At 49.1% G+C, this 21871-nt stretch overlaps 1 protein-coding gene across 4 annotated transcripts in view; it reads left to right on the top strand.

The window, feature by feature from the left end:
- Positions 1-1338: 1338 nt before the first annotated feature.
- The window catches only part of LOC119446839 (RNA-binding protein Musashi homolog Rbp6), a 648548-nt gene continuing 628015 nt past the window's right edge, over positions 1339-21871 (top strand). For 3 of the 4 annotated variants that reach the window (XM_037711402.2, XM_049664456.1, XM_037711403.2), the window contains exons 1-2: positions 1339-1662; positions 1738-1778. In XM_037711402.2, the coding sequence (XP_037567330.1) occupies positions 1595-1662; positions 1738-1778 (109 nt within the window). In that variant the 5' untranslated portion in view covers positions 1339-1594. The remainder of the gene's footprint in view (positions 1663-1737; positions 1779-21871) is intronic. The other variant, XM_037711404.2, reaches the window with a different exon arrangement.

Here is a 21871-nt window from a genome sequence, read left to right on the forward strand (position 1 = left end):
GTATTGTTATTATTATTAATATTAATATTATTGTTGTTGCTGTTGTTGTTATTATACTTATTCTTATTATTCATCTAAACTTATATAAACATCACAAAGAGAAAAAGACATAAAAGAAGGAAAAAGGGAGATGATGGCACACCCAGAGTACGAGCAGTACAAACGAGAGATAAACCTTCCAGCGCAGATTTGTGATCCTCATATCGTGTTGAAGCACGACCTTTTGTAAACAGTATATCGTTAAGTGGAGATCGAGCCAGATCAAGTTGTTGGAACTTGTTCAGCAGCACATTGCGCCAAGTGTTGAAACATTTCATTACTTCAAGTGTTCACGCGTTTCGCTGTAGTGTCCACAAGCAAGGCCACTTTCAACGACAAGCACGTGTCAGTAGCAGGAAGCATATCATGTGTTTCAATAAACTTTTCAAGCAGGGTGTTCATTATATTTTTATTGCTGTGAGCCAAAAGAATATTATGTGTGAAGCGAAATAAAGGTAAGTTCATCTAAATTATTTATTAGGAAAATGTGTCAAAATATCGGGGACACTTCGTGTGTGTATCTGGGTGTGCGAAGGCGGGCTGGGACGAATGTAGCTGTGGAGTTGATGGAGCGGCTCCTTTATGAGCGCATTTTAGTGTTATTCTCGCTCTGCGCACGGACGACGCAACTAACGCGCAATAATACATTTGTATTATATTTACTCGTTGTCGTAGCTCTCTAGTGTCTGCGTCGAAGGCAGAAAATCAAGTTTTACCCCACCGGCCTGCTTTCTGCGTGATACGAAGCGACTCATTTCCGCCAGTCATTTCTCCTCCTCCTTTTCCACGAAGACCGCCTAAGGCCTACACGTGTTATCGTTGTGGCGCCCGCACGCATTTAAACCGGCGAATAACTTTATTTCAAAAGCATTCGTTTCCGACGTAGCGCGCCTAATAAGTTGGCGCCGTGAGAGGCGAGTGACCGAGGAGGAGAGGCCCGCTTTTCCCGCAGCCGCGAGTATCTTCTCATTGTAATTAAATTTAACAATTTGGGAAGCAAACAAAAGCGGAGGCCGGCCGATCGTTCGCCGCCGCGCGTACAGAAACGGCGCCGCGGTGCGTGGGAGCCGGGCGCGGCGCTTCCCGCGTCGGCCGCGGGATGTCGCCGCTGCTGCAGGCGGCTCGGTGCGCCCGCTATTTACAACCGAGGGTGAGGGCCAGTGCAGTGAGAGCGAATGCGCAACGTGTGACGTCGGTGAATTACGTCACGCGGCGGCCACCGCCGAGGGCCAATGGTGTGGCTCACCGGGGGCTTCGCGGTGGGCGCCCGCGGCGCCCTCTGCGCGGCTGCGGCGCTCCGGCGGCGGGGTGAGCCAAAAGCGTCGTGCGTGTTCTCAGTCGAGGCCTGCACAGAGGGCCATGTTCGCGTAGTGTACAGCCGAGCAAGGAGTCATTTGCGTTTAGCGTAGCCCAGCGCCGGCGAGTGCTGTCGTCCCGAGTCGTGCGCCCATCTGTGCGCGGCGTCGTCGTCTGCTCGGCCAGAGTGTGCCCGTGATTAGTAGTGTGTAGCAGCCCCCGCTCGGAAAGAAGCGCTTCTCGCCGCCCCCGTGTGACCATGATCATGGAAAACGACAGTCAGCCGACCAACCCGGCCAGCCCCACGGAGGCGGCCCACGACCCCGGGTCCGTTTCCGCGATCGCGCGCGCCCAGCTCTCTCGCGGGGTCCCGTCTTACACGCCCCCTTTCTTGTCTTGCAGGAAGATGTTCATCGGGGGCCTGAGCTGGCAGACGGCGCCCGGTGAGTACTCCTTCGGCTCTCTGTCCGCGGCGCTAGCGCGAACGGCGTTGGGCGCGAGCCCGGCCGCTGCGAGGTTCTCCTTTGGCGATGCTCTTCGAGCTTGCGCACTTTCCGCTGCCTAAATGCACACCCAGTTGGTCTTGCTCCAGCGTTATAACGCACCCCCAGGCGCACTGCAAGCGGCACTGCCTGTCAACCGCTGTGCATTCCTTTACTCTCGTTCGGTTCGGTTCAATGAATGGGCCGAGCACGTCGTCGTCTGGCGGCGCAGCGAACGTCTTGGCCGCATCGCATTCATCCGCTCCTGTGAGAGCTGCGCGCTTTTGCCGCCAGTGATTATTGACCGAACGGCCGTCCTTCCTTAGCGACGCATCTCTCTACGTGTCACAAATTGGCTCCTGTACCGTCGACAGGGCTTCTTGCTACTACCGACACAGGAGCACTTGACCGTGATCGCGGTGTTGGTCGCCAGTGAACTGCGTTGCAAAATTTTCGCTTTTTCTTTTAAGAACGGCTCTCCAGAAGGCTCTATTTCTCGACTTGTTGTCTCTTATTTCTCTCAGTTACTAAAAAAGATCTCACTTTGCGCGAAACAACAGCGCGCGATAGAAAACGGCGCGCCGCTGACGGTACGAAAGCTTAGCTTCAAGTGCAATGCTAAGAATGGAGGCTGCTTTTCGTAGGTATATTTAACAGCAGACCGATGACTACATACGATATCGCCTTGAGCAATTAATTTTTTACTCACTCACTGTCCCGTTTTCTCAAATGTCCGTGTTTACGAGCACTTTTTTGCCATCTGCAACTTCTAATTATTAGCTTTTTTTAATTTATTTATTTTTACTCCAATCAGTGCGAGATTAGACGAAACTGCGTAGCCTGACAAGCTATGACGTCTGCTAGCGGTAATTTGCATGTAACGCTTCCGAGGAAACCGTCGGTAAACTCCTTGTTCTAAGGCAATATTTAAGGCCACAGCATGAAGTTAACGTAATAAGATCAAAAATGAGTGTATGAAAGCTAAAAAAATTACAACGGAGAGCAGGCCAATTCGTTGTTTGTATTGCGTTCCCACGGAACACTTCACGTGAAGGTGGCGCAGCACTCATCTCTTATTCTTTTGCTGGGCTGCAAAGTCAACGATATTGATTAAGTCTCGAGTCATTTCTCCGCTGACCTACTGTGCAGCTACAACGTGTCAAAACGTACATTCTTGGCATTGCCAGCCAAATGCCCTTGTCTTATGCGGCGATACTATCAACAGAAAACAGTAACAAGAACATAAAAAAAGACCTTCATTGCTTCTACTTCGCGGGGCTCTTACCGCGTTGCCGGCACAGACGGGTACTTGTACAAAGGGGATGCTCTTGTACATAATGTGCAATATATAGAATGTCCCATTCCAAGAGGATGATTCATTTACGCCTGTAACCAACTGAGGGACCACGTTCATTGATGCAGCCTTGAAGCTTGCCAGACCTCGCCAGTTCATCCTTTTCTCTCAGTAGTTTATGAAATGAAGAGCTAAACATCAATTTAAGCTTTAGCGGGTGACGACTGCTTCAGCGTGCGGCTGTTGGTCAGGTTTACTGTATGGCTTAGTACAGCCTAGCAACAGAAAAGGAAATTTTGGTGAAAATAAATCATTTTGGGGCTGAAGACATATAAACTCAACACCTGGTACCTTTGAATTGCTATAACAGCTATGTAATAACTGCGTGCGCATAATTTTTCGTACCGTGACACAAACCCTAATCGCTTAGTTCCAACTAACGTATACATGCAACGAGACTCGTCAAAATGTCGAGAAACCGGACTGTCCTGAAGAGTGCGTGCTCGGTGCAAAATCAACATTAAAGGAGCGTGTTGCCGGGCTAGTTGGTCTATAATTACAGGTTTCGACAAAAGTCTGTCTTGTGTCTGTCGTTCATCCATGCACAAAATTTTGGATCGCGTAGAAAGCCTCGTTTCAGATGAAGAAGGCCTCTGCGCAATATTTTGCGTTCAAAATACGAATGGGTGCGTCACGAAAAAGAATAGACCTTTCTTGAAGCCGTCGCATTACAGGTCGCTGTAAATGACGTAAAAGTCAGAACGTTGGGATCCAACGCAGCTTCTCTGCACGATTCTATAGGCACTGACAATCTGTGAGAGAGTCTGTGATGAGAGGAGTCTTTGTAGCTGATTACGGAGGCAATGTGCCGAAGTTTACATTACATCAACTGACCGTCAGGTGCACGCGTTGTCTGCTCAGGTGCGTGGTACAGCGCAGATGGAAGAGAAAAAAGAATACGGAGATGTACGCAAAAATGCTAGAATGAAGAAAGCATGTATAGCATGCTTTTGATAAACTTGAGCAGGCTAGGCGACTATTTGTTACTGCCCTGTTTCAAAGGCGATGCCAATAACTAATCATCGGTGCCATTTAAAGACTGCTCATGGGAATTTGACAATTACCTGCCCCATGTACAGCTTTGTCAAGATTGCTTAATTAGTCTATACTACTGATTTATACCTAATTTAGCCAAAAGGAAATTTTGTTCCCGTTAGCCTTAAAAGACCAGGACTTTGTCTGCCGTAACTCGAACTGAGAGAGGTGTACGCCTTGAAATCCAGACATTTTGCGAAGCATCGCACGCGGCAGCAGTTGTTGCCGCTAATTCTACGCATGCATAGAATATTATTCGCGAGTCCCTGGCGTGCATAATGTAGAAATTCTTTCGCGCGTAGTACATGCATTCTTTATCGTCGGTCGCGTCGTTTTCGCCGTTGTATGTGGTATCTAATGGCTAAACTGTGCCTTGAACGGATAAGGAAGCTTAAAATAATGAAAAAAAAATGTACTTGCCAAATATTTGTCCAATGTGCCCGAATGTATTCGTACTACACGGGAGTGGCTCATTGGCGCCAGCCTGTCCCGGGAGTGAAGATATGTTCAGCCAAGTCGGATGACGGACGCAAAGTGCGGCCCTCGTTTATCGATGTGTGCGCGAGGGCTCGAAGAACGTGAACTGCTCTGGAACGCCGCTTACCTGACACGTACTGTGAATTGCAGCGCGGAATCTGAAACAGTGTGTCCGAAACCATGACTGTTCCTGCCTGCAACTTCTGCTAGTTCCTCCTTCTTTAGTGTACAGTCGGCGTCAAGGGTTTACGGGGCCGGGTAAGGATCGCCTTCATCGGAACTGAGAACTGGACGAGTTGGTGCGGTTCCATCTTGGCAAAACACTGCGAGCAAAAAGGGCGTATAAGAGTGCGAGTCAGCGCCTGTGTTTGCCGTTTCTTCGCTAGTCTTTTTCGCGCTGTGTATTGTGAACAAGGATTCCCGTGCAGTTTGTTTCTGCAACCAGTGCGGCACTATGTTGGACGCATATGCGACACCGCACATGTGGGCTTTGCGCCCAAGTGGCGGAAATGCTCCGCTTCCCCCGAGATTTATTTGCTTGATATTCATAAATTAAAACGTCACGGCCTGTGTACCATTGACGGCGGTAGCTCCTGTAACGACCTTATTTCAGACCGACCGACGGACAGACCGACCGACAGACCGACCGACCAACAGACAGACAGACAGAGAGACAGACAGACAGACAGACAGACAGACAGACAGATAGATAGATAGATAGATAGATAGATAGATAGATAGATAGATAGATAGATAGATGGATAGATAGATAGATAGATAGATAGATAGATAGATAGATAGATAGATAGATAGATAGATAGATAGATAGATAGATAGATAGATAGATAGATACTACGCGAAGCCGCAGCGAACGAGGAAATGACCGGAAGACTTTATTTATCGTTACTGCAAAATGCTGTCGCACAAAAATATTCATTAAAATAAATAAATAAACAAACAAACAGAAAGGACGAGTGCATGCACAATTTACTCGTTGTCACTGCGTACGCCTTTGTCACCGTCGTCGTACGAACGGCGTCGTCCTCCATGCCACCAAGGTTAGGCAGCACTTCAGAAATGCTCCTGACACAATCGAACGCACCAAAGCTCTTCGCGCACTGTGCGGTGATCTGCCTCGCGACTTCGATGACTTTGGAGCGCCAGAGCAAATAAAAAAATGATAATAACAAGGAAAACGCCGTATATTCGTGTCCCGTATCCGAATATAACGTAAGGCGTGTTCTGACCCCGGAAATATTGGGAAAAAAAAGTGGCGTTATATTTGTCGAAATTAATTAATTTATTTATTTATTGAATACTGCTAGCCTGAATTCCAGGCCTTAAGCAGGAGTGGGTAAAACCAAACATTGAATGAGGTACTTCGTGCACTCAGTTTGACTTCTATGTAGCTACGGCGCTACGAGTAACTTATTTACTGTAAAGCGGTGAATGACCATTCTGATGTTTAAAGTAAATTGTTTGGTTTTACGTGCCAGAAGCACGATCTGATTGTGAGGCGCACCAAGTTGGACACTCCGGACTAGTTTTGCTCACATGGGGTTCTTTAACATGAAAAAAGAAGAAAAACATGTAGAGGTGGGCAAAATGGCACGTTGAAGTGACATTGAAGCGGTTGAAGCTGTTCCACACCTTAAAAATAACAACAACAAACAAGGTATCGAGCAAGACATGATCGGAGAATAAACTATACAGCGTAATATTCTCAAGTGCTGCCTAAGCTATAGACGCCCACCTGCGTAGCGAACTCCTCCTTCCTAATGTGGACGCGTCAACATGCGAGATATATCGTTATCGAACGGCACACGAGCAACATTGAGCGGGCCCAATTTTGCGCACCAAGTGGTATTATAGCTGTGGCTGTGCAAATCGCATTTTTATAACCGTGTTATCCTTAAAGAGCGTGGATAGAAGGAAGACTAAACTAAGACCTGTACAAGTTCCCAGAGCGGAAAGAGTCGCCTTTAGCTGGTCCTTTGTCCTCGCGTCGATGTTCTGCGATACAGAGACGCAACCAGAAACACTTATTTGAAAGTCGTGTGGGCGGCAGTGTGAGCGCGTAATCACAGCTGGGAACCGCAGTGTGAACCGATTTGACGCGGCTGCTATAGCGACACATGCGGCAGCAGGTGCGCATTTCCCGCGCCGACCATCCGCATACTTTCCTCGCGTGCTGAACCGGTACCGCCGACGTCAAGAGTTGCGTCATGGTTTCTCCAGCTGCCGGCGTTACAAACACAGGCCGCGCCCATTCGAGAACGCGTCGGCCGTGGATGTACATAATTCGCGGTTTTCCAGCATTGAAATGCGCGGCTTTCGTTTCACCGCTCCTGTAGTTTTCATTACACCAGAATGATACTATTGGCGCTCATGTAGCGTGCTTCATAATGCTCGTATATCCTTAAGGTATATCTGTTGACGAACTCTGTACTGCGAATTAGGCTTTAAAACCCTGACGTGATATCGCAGCTGCCTGAACAACTGCAATACGAGCGCGATGACAACTGCTGTATCGCAGCATCAGAATGTTCACTCGGCTATGGCTGACAGAAAGACGACGGGTAGAACCAACGGATTCCTAGAACCCGCCTGCCAGCCAGCTCCCCCCTTTCTCAATTTAATAAAGTTGTTCCTCCTTACTTCGCGATGCACCTATCATTTAAGCTGATTGCACGTCATACGTTTCAGCGTGGTTACCTTTGCGACCGTCATGAGCTGTGTGCGCAGCTGACGTGTGACGTCACACTATCGTCAATACATCGGTTAAGCCACGTCCACAGCGCATGCACCTGACTATTGCCGGCGCCATGCTGCATGTCCTCGCCGCCTTTCTTGTGCTCGCACACTGTAGGTAGCCGCGCGGCAAAGCTGCTTACTTCGCTGGCTATATGCGCTATACGGAAAGGCCACGTTGATTGCGTCTTTTAGGACCGCACAATGAGCAATGCCAGCGGCTGCCGTTCAGGTTTACACAACAGCTATTTCCAGGAGCCCCTGCGCAGAAGCGGCGGCGTAGCGCCGTGTCACTGGCGATGCTTAGGCGTACATGCATTGGAAACTGCGATGATGCGGTACCCTGCCCTTGTGTCGCACACAGACAATTGTGAGGAGCAGTGGTAGAGGAAGCAAACTTCGTCGGAGGTGGTGGGCGTCGAGCGGGAGCAGGTTTCCTCTGTCGGCGGCGGTGATTGATTGTTCGGCGGCATTCCTCGGCTTAAACCGATCTATGCTGCCGTTGCTACACACGTCTGTTCTCGGCTGCCGAACGGAGCAGAGCCAACTGTCGGCGGCGTTGCTGTAACGATGGCCCGTAACTGTGTCGGTACTAAGTAGAAAAAAAGATGCTGTCGCTCCGTCGTTGGCTGCAAACGCGCGATTTTTGAGGAATGTCGTCTTATCATATGACTGCATGAAGCTTGTCGGGCATGCGTACTTGGCGGTGGCATATCTCATCGTTTAGCCCGTGTCAGTGCAACATACGGGAGAGAAACACTTTTGCAGCGGCATCTCCATCGTCCTATCGTCGACGCATTACGTCGATGGGCTACTGATTGGACGCGTGTCTTTCCTTCGAGCTGCCAATTCCTGTAGCTTACAGACAATCCACGCGAACTGAAAGTGATCGGTCGAGAGTACGGTGAGCTATATCTCTGTGTGGGCATACAGTTAGCGTACAGCTTCGTGGTATGCGGAACCGTGCGTGCTTTGTCCCGCGAGGAGCCCCGCCTCGCTCTTTCTTGTCGCCGCCGCGGGCAACAGCGCGCCGATGTCGTCGCTTAGCGCAATGGGGAGCGAGACTGCTCGGTTCCGATTGTCACCCGAATTAAATTAGCGCGACCGTCCACACGCCACTCGGAGTACGCAAACACGGCGGCCGCGCGGAGAGGCCAGTAATCAGTCGCAGATATACGTTTATCGAAGGGCTCTCGTGCCTCGCTCTGCACGCGAGAGACGTTTTGGTCCCCCCTTCCAGTGTCGCGCGCTTTATCGTGTCCAGGCGATGACTCCACCAGGGAGGAGGGAGCAGGATTCGCGTCGCTTCGGACGGTTTCGTGTTGCAAACACTTTATCAGTTCTGTCTTTTGCGTGTCCCGCCGCATTATCTGATCGTCCTCATCGAGCGTGCACCCGACCCTTCGTGGCCAGAAGCTCGCCCTCCCGGTTCTTTTCTCAAGCTAACAGTTCCAACACGTTCGTTCACGTGCAGGTGTCGCTAGAAAAAAAAAAAAAAAGAACAGCAACATTTTCGGTCGTACCCGCAGACTAGATATGCTTTCATGGGTGTGGAAGATTGGTCGTAACTTGAGCGTGATGGCGTTGGCACGCAGAGTCTTGCTTCCGCTATCGAAAGGAAAATGAGTATAATAAAAGACAGAGATTCGCTTTTCATCGCTACCGGGGTGCTATTCTGGCCAATTTCTAATGCCGCCGTATTGTCGAATTCGCCATCTGCTCATTTCTGATTGGCTGATATGGCCTTTCTGATTAGCGCAAAAAGCAGCCATTTTGACCGTGTGACGGAATTTGATTGTTCAGAATATCTCTCCAGTCGCTGGAATGATCACCAGCGTTCAGAATATTGCGTTCGCGCCGATCGTGGCATAGCGAGACGTTAGCAAGCGCTCCTGACAAGGTTGCCGCTGACGGGACAACATTATCGCCGTTGTATTCCTTGACGAAGGCACACGCCCAGCGCGAAAGATGGACCACAAAGGTGGGATAAACAGGGGCGGACGTGCACGTAACGCACGGCTTATTTCTCTTTTTTTCCTCTTGCAGCTTTCTTCGTTTCTTTGGGCTTGGTTGTCTTTCATGTAGAAGTGCTTCGACGAGGGCTGGCTGGTATGGCATGACTGCTTTCGCTGCAAGGGTTAATGCACACAAAGGAACACTAAAAACAAGAGTCGAACATGGGCCTTGCGCACTAACAACTGTTCATTATTTCGCTAGCGTTCTTCATACATGTATACAAAGAGATCAGGTTAACAGGTGCAGATAATTTTTTTTTTTTCTGATGGAACATTGACACGCGCGAAACCACATCAGAAGGCACATGTGACGCACGAAAGTTGTAACTCAAAGACGTCTGTTGTGTTTGATGGTCGTTTTTCGTGTTAGTGTTCCTGTGCGTGCCACCTTTGCAGCGCCATTCACCATACATTTGTCTTCCAGAGGGATCTTGCTGTAGTAGATGATGGAACAGCAATCGACTGTTATTTCTTTCCTACCGGACTTGTCCTCTAAGAAATTTTATCATTCTGTGTGGGGTGCCCATCCGTTATCGCTTATAGAAGAACCGAGAAGATCTAACCTACGGATCGGATCACCTCGATGACATGGGGGAGGGGGGGGGGGGGGCAAACATGTACTCAGCGAGCAGCGTTCGGTTCACATCCTGTAGGCGACATAGGATTCGCTCTTGTTCATGGAAGGTCAGATGACCATCTATGCAGAGACGAGGCCGCTGAGAGAACTCTGGAGCTAGCTGCCTCCTTTCGAAGCTCCGAGGCCTTGTCGTAATGTGTGACTAGATGACATACCGGAAACGGTGAATAATGGTAATGACCGTGGGTGCTCCAAATCAAGTAAAAGAATGCAGCAGATCCAACGAGTTGGAATACAGCGAAGCGCTTGTGTGAGTGCATAAAGAGTCGAAACATGAGCGTACGTTTATTGAATATGCCCGCAGAAACTGACACGTAAGGCTTTACTGAGGCATTGTAGACAGGTGAATACAACGCTGCCGCGGATTCGTGAAGCTTTCTGTTCTTTTTTTTTTCCCCGCACGGCCGGCATCCGCCGCTGCCGCGGTCATGATGATGATGATTTATTGGCATCCCCTTTTAAACGGGGCGGCGACAAGTAGTCACCTAGCCTGTTTGAGTTACTCAAGTATGCTGTACTCGTTTTTCATTCTAACATTTTTCTATACATCTCTTTAATCTTTCTTCCATTCTTTAAAACTTCTCTATCTACGTTGTACCGCTACCTATGCGTGTAAAGGATCTGGTCGTATCACGCTCTTGCCTGCTTTTTTTCCACCAATACTCTAAACGTATCTTGCTTCTCTCGACTGCTGACCGGTTGATGCTTCTGTCCACTTTAAATCCAAGCGCTTCTGGTAGGTGTGCCTTACGTAACTACGGGTCCCACTGGATGAATAAATGGCCATGGTCTTTTTTGTTTCGGTTCTTACCATCCAAGTCACTGCAGATGCGCGGAGGCGAGTGCCATCTGGTGATGCGGAAGGAAACCAGCGCCGCGCGTCCTCCTCTGTGATTGGTTGGCCTATTCCGCTAGAGAACAGCCACGCACGCCGCAGCACCTACGGTCCGGCGAGGTTCGCAAAGAAAAGCTTTAAAAAAAAATGGACGTCGCGGTCGTTGCTCGTCGAATACGCTGTACCTCGTTTCTCTCGTAGCGCACGGTCAATGTCACCGCTTGAAGCATTGCTGTATTACAGAAGTCGTCGCAGGGGCAAAACGGCGATGTGAGGCCAGTGTTTCCTTGTCAGGCGACGGATTGATACGGCTACCGGCTCGACGAGCACAGATGAAGCGACGCGATGACAGCGAGGCGGAACAGCGCTTGCGTCAATAAGAGTAGCGAGAAGGATGCTTATGGATAAAGGGGGCCTGCGTTGTGTATTAATGGTGAGATTGGTCCCTGTGTGTTTATTCCCCCAGCGTTTTTCCGGCGTTGGCGTTTACTCTTCCTGTTTTGCTTGCCGGAAATAGCAGCGCCGTGCCGAACTGGGCGCACGAGCCGACGGGCGAGCGGCAAGGTCGGCCGCGCGGATGAAGCCGGCCGCATTTCGGAATTGGCAATTGTCCAGCACGCGCTCGTCGACAGTCGGCGTCCGCCTCGGACCGCAACGCTGAAAGGTTCTCAGCAGCGCGCGCCGAGTGAGAGAGAAGAGCGGAAATTGAGAACGCGTGTTGGTTGTCTCGTAAAACGAGGGATGGCGCGGCTGTAAATTAAGTTCCACTTGCTGTGGGCGTCCCAAACGCCGCGCAGTCAAGAGCGCTGCCACCAGACGCCCGTATATCTCACCTGATTCAGGTTCCTGCGTCGCCACTTCATTAAGCACTGCGGATGCTTTTCTTTTTCGAAGACAAAGTTTTTCCCCAATATGCACCTTCTGCCACTCCGTATGCGAAGCCAACTTGCAGCATCTCATTTTACACTGTCCCACGTTAAATATGTATCGAGACGACAGCAATATCTTTCTGCACTGCCACATTGAAGCTTTACGGAACGACATTCTCGAAAACCCTGATCTCCTGGTAAAATTAGCCCACTTCGGCGTTGCTAGCGGCCTGGCTCGCGCGATTTAGTGGGTGTCTATCTCTCCTCCTATGTCCCTGCTCCTCCCCCACCAGTGACCTTCGGTCCTCCCTTTTCTTAATAAACGAATTCATTCATTCTTCGCGAGTTACACCACTTTTTCCGTATCGGGTATGCGTCTCTAGCCTCTTACCGTGGGCCGATCCCGGAGATAGTGCAGCCTAATAATGTGGGCTGCTATGTGCTACTGGTCGCCGTGATGTTACGAATATAATTGTATATGTCTATACATTATGTTTAATCAATAAACATACAGAAGACCCCTATCACAGCATACCGATGCTCTAGACTACGGTCGCATGCCCTAGCCGGCGGTTAAGCATTTCCTGCGTGCAAGCCAGCGGGTACCTAAAGGAACACTGTGCTCGTCGTCGTCGTCTGCTGCCACGGCTGCCTGCGTTGTCGCTAATCATTCCAGCGTAGAATTTCACTTCTCTTCTGTCGCCGTAATGGGGAGGCCGCGTTTACGGGGGTATGAGCCATTCATTGTCTTACATAGCGGACAGATTTCATTTTGAAGCAATTTTATGGAAATCCATCCACAATGAACGCGCTCGGGAAAGGACTCGTCGTCGAAGTGCCAATTCTAGCGTGAGGGCTTCCGAGGCCCAGGCGAAATGTCAGCGAAGAGCCGCGGACCCGGAGTTGAGGGAGCGCCATGTCCAGGCCCTCCAGGAACCCGACAACGGTTTAGACAGCGGCGGTGCACGCCTCGGCAACGCTAGCACGAACTTCCCCGGTGTGACGGCCAGGTTTCAACGCGAGTTTCTCAACAGGAACTTCGGAGCCAACTACAGTGCGTGTGACCGGTTTTGGTTCGAGCACAGCGTGGTACTCGCCAGTGTAATTCGTTAGGAGGAACGGAGGAACACCGAAGAAACACGCGACAAGCTTCGCTTACCCCCATTTCTTCGATAGGGGAGGGGCTACTGATTTTTAAAACATCCTTTCCGAGCTTAGACACCGCCGTGTACAACCAGTAAAAGGAAAATTGTGGTGGGAAATAATAAGAACTACCAATTCGAAATCAGATTTTGCTTGATGCAGCAGTTTGCGCACGCGTGCAAAAACTCTTTCTCACTCGTCTGGAAAGGGCAAGAAGACGTTATAAACGTGACCTTATTAACACATTAAGCACCCCTAAATTCTGCTATGCATTTTTCTTATTGACCCGAGATGTTTGCTGCTTGAGGTAGTACCGACTACACTTCGCGGTTGATGCGTAGAAATAGAGAATTCGCACAACATTACAGAAGCAAACAAGCACATATTACAAAGTGACCTTAGGGTCACTGTGTTTTATGTGATTTACCGCAATTACTTAATTAGATACGCAAGTACGTGCTTTCAGGATTTATCGTAATTACGCAATTACGATTGAAAGGACGAAGTGTCACAACTCGCGACGGAGAAATGCAGCTGAATCTCTCACCACAAGCACACCACCTATAAGTACACTACAGATGGAGAAAATGTCACGACTGAAAAGAATTGGCACAGACCGCCGTTCAATCACTATCTTTGTTCCCTTGGATTCCCGCCTTAAGTCAGCTTCAGCGCTGTTTAAGTTAGCGGAGAACGGCAATTCCTGACAGTACCTGCGTCGATGGACGCATTACGCTCTTGGGACGCGCTGCCACCATTGTCGAACGCGTGTTACGGAGAACCATATTTTGTATCGCCATGCCAGCTCGACGACTTCACGAACGGCAAGCTGTTCTCAAGTTTCAAGAATCTGTCGTCCCACAGACGTGGCCTTGCGATATGGTGTCGTCTGCTATCGCACAGCTTAGCAAAAACGAACACTCGATCCTTGCGTTGCTTTCTTTATTCATTCCCCATTTTTCTTTGTTAAGAAATAGTTGACGCTATAAAATGGGCGCTCACTTTTTTGGCACCTGTGCTCGAAAGCGCCCGGCGGTCGTCGCACTCTCTGTCGCACACGACGCGAGGCCGACTGCGATCCTCTCGTGTTTGGCCCAGTGCGACGCCAGCCGCGGCAGTAGAGGTTGAAGAGAAAAGATGCATGTTTCTGCAGCCCTTATAGGGAGCACGGCTCAGCATCTGAGGGGCGGGGATAGAAAGTAGGAAAAGTGGAAGAAGGGCACTGCTGGTGCTGCAAGCGGAGCCAAGCACCGTCCTTCCTCGCTCTGACGCTCGGTGGTGGCCATCGATTCTGCTCCTGCGCCATACGCGAGCGGACGAAGGGCGCCGGCCGATCGAAGCGTCACACTAACGAGAGGGCGGGGAATTAGGTGTGTACGTACTTCCCCTTTCCCTCTGCCCTTTCACAACCACTGTAATCAAGGAAGACGTAGCGCGAGTTGCAGGGGAAAGGTGCTTTTGCCTTTCTCCGCTGCAAAGCCCGCCATATACGGAAGCGATAAGTCGGCGTGTGCTCGTGTATCAGCCGGGAGCAAATAATCGTCGCAGTCTTCATGGCCGGGGCTGCCGTCAAAAGTGTCGCTTTGTGTTCACATCACCACGTAGAATTCCCAGTGCGCTGTGATAACGGCAGCGCGTGCGTATTCAGTTTAATCTACCGTTGACGCTGACCGAGTGGGAGCTTCCTCACTAGTTCTCCTAATACGCTTCGCGTCCTCAAGATTTATACTCGGGGGAGCTCACTTTAGACTATATGTATATATCTATGTATCTCATGCGTCCTTTCTCTTTACTGTACTTGCCTTTTTTCTTCCTTGTCTTGGTCCCAGTGCTAATCATGAATATAAAATTGATCTTTTTATTCAGTACGATTGACCCCTGAAAAGGAGTAACTTCCCACGGAATAAAAATTGAATACCACAGAGTGCTTGCTTTTTCCTGAGTTGTTTCCATGCTCTAACAAACGTCCAAGTCCTTCAACCTACAACAACATTATTTGCGTCGCATTTAGCGCAATGAATGCTCTTTTGCCTCTTCTACGTGACACTGAAGCGTGTATCGTTCTTGCTATTTACATTTTCATTTTCATTTTTTTCTCTTATAGCTTGTTGTAATGTGTACTTTCTTTGTAATGTGCTATATGTAATCTATTGCAACCTATATATCTATTTTCTCACCCTCCTAAATCTCACAATGGGAATAGCAGTAAAAATAAATGAATAAATAAACAAATAATTAAGTAAATAAATAAATAAATGTGTTGTGTTGTACGGCCTTTCTTACTCGTATTTATTTGCACTTTGCTTTATAGTCCTACATAAACAGCGTAAAAGGGATACTTTACATGAAAGAGGAACAAGATTAAATTAGTAAATTATTACAATTTTAGCGTTGGTTTATTCATTTTGCCTCTCCGTCGAGGTTATTATGTGATTTTTCTGACTTCATCGACATTGTGTAATTGTTGCATAATTATGTCCCTTCTGTTCTCTATAAACCAAAATTTATGTCGAAGTATTGTTTTGTAATGCAATTCGTTTTTGTTAACAGATTATATTACTTATGTTGATCATTCTTCTTAGCTGCAAGCCTGAAATCATGCGGCGCGTCAACTTCAAGGCAAAGTGGTCACTGGTACTTTACGTAGAGGACCAAGCTATGCATTTACATTCAATTAGAATGTCAGTGCTGGATTCTTAACCTGTTTAATATAATATTTCCTATTTGTCGCTTTCAATACAATACAATTGTTGTAGCAAATGTTCAGTTGTTCCTTGACTAGCCGTTGGAGCATACCGTTGTTCCTTTCGTGAATGGTGGTACAATACGACTCGCAGGTTACGACCGTACAAGGCCGGTGGCCAAAGGTCCGAGAACCTGTTTGAGATCAAAGTATATGCTGTCGCGGTTAGTGGAACTGGGGCAAACAAACGACCAAGCTGCCGTGTCACGATGTGCACGGTTCTCCTTGAGCTGTAAGCGGGACGCTGTCATTTAAGATTGTGCGATGTCGCTCGACTCCCCCGTAACATTTGTCACCGCCGCGGGGACTTATGCGTCATGGCTCGGCCGCTGTGGCTGCGCTCTAAGAATGGCCCCAGGTAACAGCTTGTCTTATCTACGCATGCGATCGTAAAATCGCCAGGTTTTCATACGGCGCTCAGTTTGACGTCAAATGCGAAAAGAGTTTGCGAACATTGCAACTTGGCAGTGGTTTTCATTTGCGTGAAGTGTCAGCCGCACCGATCATCAGCATTCGACCCTCTTCCAAGCAGCGCACAGTGCCGCCCTACAGCGGCAACCGAGTTGGTTTCGAACGAGTTTCGTTCATAACATTGGCCTACAAGGTACACGATATGTCGCCACATGGCTCTCTTGTGCGGAATGGAATTGTGCGTTGGCGTAAAGGGAGTCCTTCATTTTGCATTTCTGGTCGCCAATTTGTTTAGCTTCGCATTGGTTTTGGAGCCCTGTGGCGAGTTAAAGGTTTCGCAGAATCCAAAGGTATTGGCTCATCTCCGGGAGCAGCAGTGGCCATTCACGAAGGCACGGAAACGAGCGAGTGACGTTCGCATGAACAAGTGCCGGTCAATCGCTTAGCAAATGCTGCCTCACAACGAGAGACAGCTGTTACGAACGAAAATATGTAAAGGCTACAAACTTGGGGTGAACGCAGTGATCGATGCACTTAGGCCGCAGGAACGCTTGGCTGGATTTGGAAAAAAAAAACGACGGGCCTTGTTAGCACGCTCTCCTGTCGCGCTTGTCGGAGGCCCAATAGACAAGAGAGAGAGAAAGGCAGGGAGGTCAACCAGACGAGTGTCCGGTTTGCTACCCTACACTGGGGGAAGGGAAAGGGGGAATAGAAAGAGGGAGTGAGTACTGAGTGCACGTGGGATGATGCACAGGGACACTATGAGCGGTCTCTTAAACCGGTGCACTTCAATTATTGTACTAGCGCACGAATCGCTTTTCGTGCCAGTGACGGGTGTAACTACGCTCCGAGTATCTTTGACTCAGAGAACGGTCTCGAGTCCATTCGGTTTAAAGTTGTCCTGAGAGAGAGGTGTTGTACGTCGTAGCGAGGGCAGGTGCACAATATGTGCTCGATGATTTCCTCGCACATCGGGCTCTCGGCCATTCCCGTACGATATGAGTAAGCGTTCGTAAACGCTACTCCCAGCCACAAGCGCCACTGCAAGGTTGTTTCGGCGCGGGAAAGGCTAGTTGGCAGCTGTAGCCGTAGCAAGGGGTCCAGCTCATGCAACCGGCAATTGAAGGCACTTGAACTCCAGAAAGCTTGTGACTTTTTGCGTGCAAGCAGACGAAGTTCCCTGGCAGTGTCCGTCCTCGCCAAAGGACGCGTCTGGGTGTCGTCGTGGGCGGACCGGGCTGCCCTGTCAGCACAGTCGTTTCCGACGATGCCACAGTGAGCAGGAATCCACTGAAGGATTATGTTCTGCCCTATTTCCAGAGCATGGTAGCGCACGTCTCTTATGTTGGATATCATCTGCCCGTATGTTCTGTGGTGTAAGGCAGACCTGATACTGTGAAGAGCTGCCTTCGAGTCAGTCAAGTGTTTCAATAAACGCTTGAGCTAGACCGTACTGGGGACGTAGTGGAGCGGCGAGCATTCAGGGCATTCACTGGTAAGATGGTTTGCACTGACGTCGCAGTAGCCGCCATGCTGGTGCACCGGAACGGTGATAAGCTGGGTACGTGACGTCATGTGAAAGCTATCAATAGCGTTGCTATGGTGTACTTTATTGCGGTGTATTCCAAATCCCCTCAAGCGTTGCGCACGAAGAGAAAAGGACTCGCCGGCGCCTTGTAAGGAAGCCCAAAATTTACGACAGTATTAATAATATTAAAAAAAGAACTTCTATCCTATTTGAAGCAGCACACGTGCAACGTAACTCACATATTCGGTAATCCAAAGTAATAGCAGTGTTATCACCATTATTTGCGGTCTCCGATGAGATCGCGCTGAACTACTAGTGAATATAGGGACTTCGGCAGTAAGTTTTCGCAACCGGGATACCGCTGCACAAGCTATTTTCATTTAGAGCTTGTGAATTTAGGGAGACAGTGTTATGGTCTTTATAATCCCATTTATGCGAAATTTTGAGCTTCCTTTAAAAGTATGCGTCTCTGTGCTATAGTGCAGTACAAGTGAAATTCGACAGTGGCTTGAAGTACGGCTTGTCTGAGTTAGGCTAAGCACTACTGTCTTTGTTGCCAACTACGTGTCCAGTATTCACACGCCAGTGTGTACGACAAGGCGATTCGTGAATGGAAGTAGGGGCCGCCCAATCAACTACATAGCGAAGGCGGCTGGTCAGTGTCGAATTCGGCATCCAATCCTCGCTGATGTTCCTCTATTTTTATTTTTTTCTTCGTAAAAGGTGCTTGACAACGGCCACTCGACTTGCCTAATATGTTCGCTACCACGATTGTCAATTCATTGTGAACGCGGATGCAGCATCACTGTGCGCTGCACTCACTCCCGCAGAGCTAAGTACTGAAGCATCTGGCAATTGGGATGATTTATTGCCACGTTGTCTGCATGCATGCATTGTCGTCCTTTCGCTTCTCACGCACTCAATGTTTTGTATGCCGTGTGTCCCATGCAGCTAACGTTGCCCAAGCTGTTCACCGACAAATAAGTTAAATACACAGTGCAGGACACGGTTTTAAGACCTACGGTTGCCAGAGTTCTGACAACCGTAGGTCTTAAACTCGTGTCCTGTATTGCACTTCGGGTCACGTTAGCTGGTCACTCCTTACGTTCCAGCGACTGTTGCTCGCACCCTTTGCCAGCACTCTCGCAACGCGGGAGATGCGTGGCTTCGAGCGCGCATCTCCATGTCCGGTACAGACACGGTTCTCTTATTATTTGTGTCTCGCCTACGAGGTGGCTCTTTCGGTGAGATGGTACCGCAGTTGTACCGGCACTGTAACGTATACTAAACTGGTACTGAAGTATAGTCGTACTGGAAGCGGTACACAGATAAAATAGAAATAGCCTACACTGCAATAGATATAGTAAAACCTGATTAGCTCGCGCAGCTCCTAGATGACTATTTGTCGCCACCACGTCGCAAAGGGGATGCGATTAGAAACATCATAATCATCATCATCACGCATTTTCGCCGTATACCAGCGCAACAAATACGGAAAGACAAAGACAAGCGCTTTGTGCGATCGGCGATAACTGCAGCGGTCGTCTCGATCTCACGCCGGTGTACAACACGAGTGACCCAACGCTGGCCCAACGCTGGCCAATTGGGAGAATTTGGTGCGTAAGATAGACAGATAGAGCAGTAAAAGCAAAGGAATGACAGGGAGGTTAACCAGAAGATATTTCCGGCTGGCTACCCTGTGACGGAGAAGGGGGAAAGGGGTGGGAGAGAGCTGTCACATAGCCTGCGAAGGCGCCACGTATTCATACACAGTGTCAATGTCCCGCTAATACATTCAACGTCACACAGTGCACAATCACAACTTATCGCATGGTCCGGCATCTCTTAAATAACGCAGCGGCGCCTTCACAGCGGCTCGCGCGGACGTTCGTACTTTCCGTGAGTGGGCGCTTGTCCAGTTGGTCTAGCGTGACTCTGCTATTTGCGGGTTGAAACGAGGGCACTCGCAAAGAAGATGCGCGATTGTTTCGCTGCACCCGCAGAAGTCACAAATTGGGCTGTTGGCCATTCCGATCATAAAGCAGTACGAATTTGAGAATGCTATCCAAAGCCATAGGCAAGCTAGAAGGGTGCGGTCACGTCGGGGGACGTCGGACGAAATACGGAGTTGGGAATCGGGGTACAGAGTACAAAGGCGTGCGCTTGCGCAACGTCGGATGAATTCCTTTGATCGAATGTTAGGTTAGGCTCAAGCCCGCAAAGCCTTTCGTTGCGTCGGCTCTCGAAAGAGGAATGGCAATGCAGTTGACTGCGTCATGGGCAGACCGAGCATGCGTGCCCTTGATCATTTCCACATAAGATCACACAGACGTGAGAGGTTTCGTGAATACATGTTCTGCTGCACAAAAAGCCAGGCCAGTGTTCGCAAAATTACCCGTACATATACGAATGCTTGCTCACTCGAGAACTCGTGGTGCCAACTGGCGCGATGGCCAGACTCCAATGGCCAGTCGCGGACAGCAACAGCAGAATCTGTATCGCACTTTCTACGCAAGAGTGGGCCATGCTGACCCCGCGTATGTAAGAGCCAGGTGCCTACCTTGTGGAATCGGTTAACCGATGACAGATCTACAGCACCCTTAGTGCCAGTATTGCCTTCTGGTTTAGGTGCCAGAAGATGCTCAGGAATGCCATCCAAATCTAAGGAAAAAACATAGTAATGACCAATTTTTTTATCGTTCGTTGATTTCCGTGTGCAGTCTTAACTAGCAGTGCGAAACGCAAAATCAAAAACAAAAAACAAAAGAGGGTACACATGGCCAAGCTATTCCGCACACAATCGTACATTTAAATCGTAAGGAGTAGGGTTCACGATGAGGAATTCATGCACGAATGCCCCTGTGGGTTTGCTTCCTTTTTTTTTTTTTTTTTACTGAAAAAAGACGTGAGATATTTTATCGAGGAAAAAAAAAAAAGTAATGAGCTGGGCTGGCGCAGGCTGGCAGGCGAGCGCATCGCGTGGCCTGTAGCGCCTCATTCTGCGCGCGCATATATCCTTTCAGTCTTCCTTTCTTGGCAGTCGGATCGAATGATTCGTCATGCATGCAAAACGAACGAAATAATCGATCGAAATGTGCAACAACGACGGTGCCTCGAAATAAATGACCTGCAAGATTTTCGATATTGATCTGACGGTAACCGGCCACCTCTCGATCACATCCGGGCTGACTCGACTTCGTCTCGCTCATCTGTCCGCTCTCGCACACGCCAGGATTCGATTTTCTGCGCGTTCATTGTACTACTACGGGATATCTATTTCTACTGCTAGCACGCTTCGTTCTCGATTTTGGGACTGCATCAGCAATGTCCATGTGAGACTCTGAGCATCGGCGTTGATCATGCGAAAAGGTGGCTGAGAAGAGAAGGCCTGAAATGTGAGCCAGAGAGTAAGTCAAGTGCAAATATTATCGCGACCTGAAGCTTATTCATTGGTACGTTGTATTACCGTGACCCTTGCTGTATATTCTCTGCAGCCAGCAGCGTTTCCCCGAGAAAAAAAATAAATAAATAATCAGTGTTCGTGAAAACGCAGCGTACGATTAGATCGCTATAAGGTGAAGGTGAATTACGGTTTACTCGCGTCGAGCCAACGCGCAGCAGCAGCTGTACATTATATGAGTGCACGCTGGTCGTGAAAGAAGGGCAGAAGTCCGTAGTTGATGAAGTAAGTAGATTTAATTTTGCTCGATCCGTGCTTGTGTGATTCATTTTACGTTGCGCAGTGGCGTGGGTGCTCGCCATCCAAGTGTGTACCATCCAAGGCCGAGATCCGTAGCGCGCGCTGTCTGCGCAGCCCCATCGCGGAGGTCCGTGTGGAAAAAGAACGCTTCTGCCGTAATGTTATCCGGTGCCCCCGTCAATCAGGCACCCAGGGTAACAAGGTATGGCAGCGATATACCTGCCATGAATGCCTGACATCGCCCTTAACCTCGCTGACAAAACACTAGCATTATGCGAGTATTAAACTGCGTGATAGCTGAAGGCTTCCCCTACGTCGATGTGCTACGATTTATTTTTGCTGTTTAATTTCTGCTGACTTTTGGAGCAATGTTCTCGGTTCAGTAGTAAAACGGGGGACACACCGGACATAGTACGCTCATTAAAGTATGACATGAGCCCTCAAGTTTACCAGGCAAGTTTCTCAAGGCGCTGCAGATATGCCAATGAGAACGTACTACTGCTCTAAATATATTAGAAAGGTGCTTTTCATTCACGGCATTTCCCACGCGGTGCTC

This window comes from Dermacentor silvarum, chromosome 3, assembly GCF_013339745.2.
Source record: "Dermacentor silvarum isolate Dsil-2018 chromosome 3, BIME_Dsil_1.4, whole genome shotgun sequence".
In the NCBI taxonomy this organism is placed as follows: Eukaryota; Metazoa; Arthropoda; class Arachnida; order Ixodida; family Ixodidae; genus Dermacentor; species Dermacentor silvarum.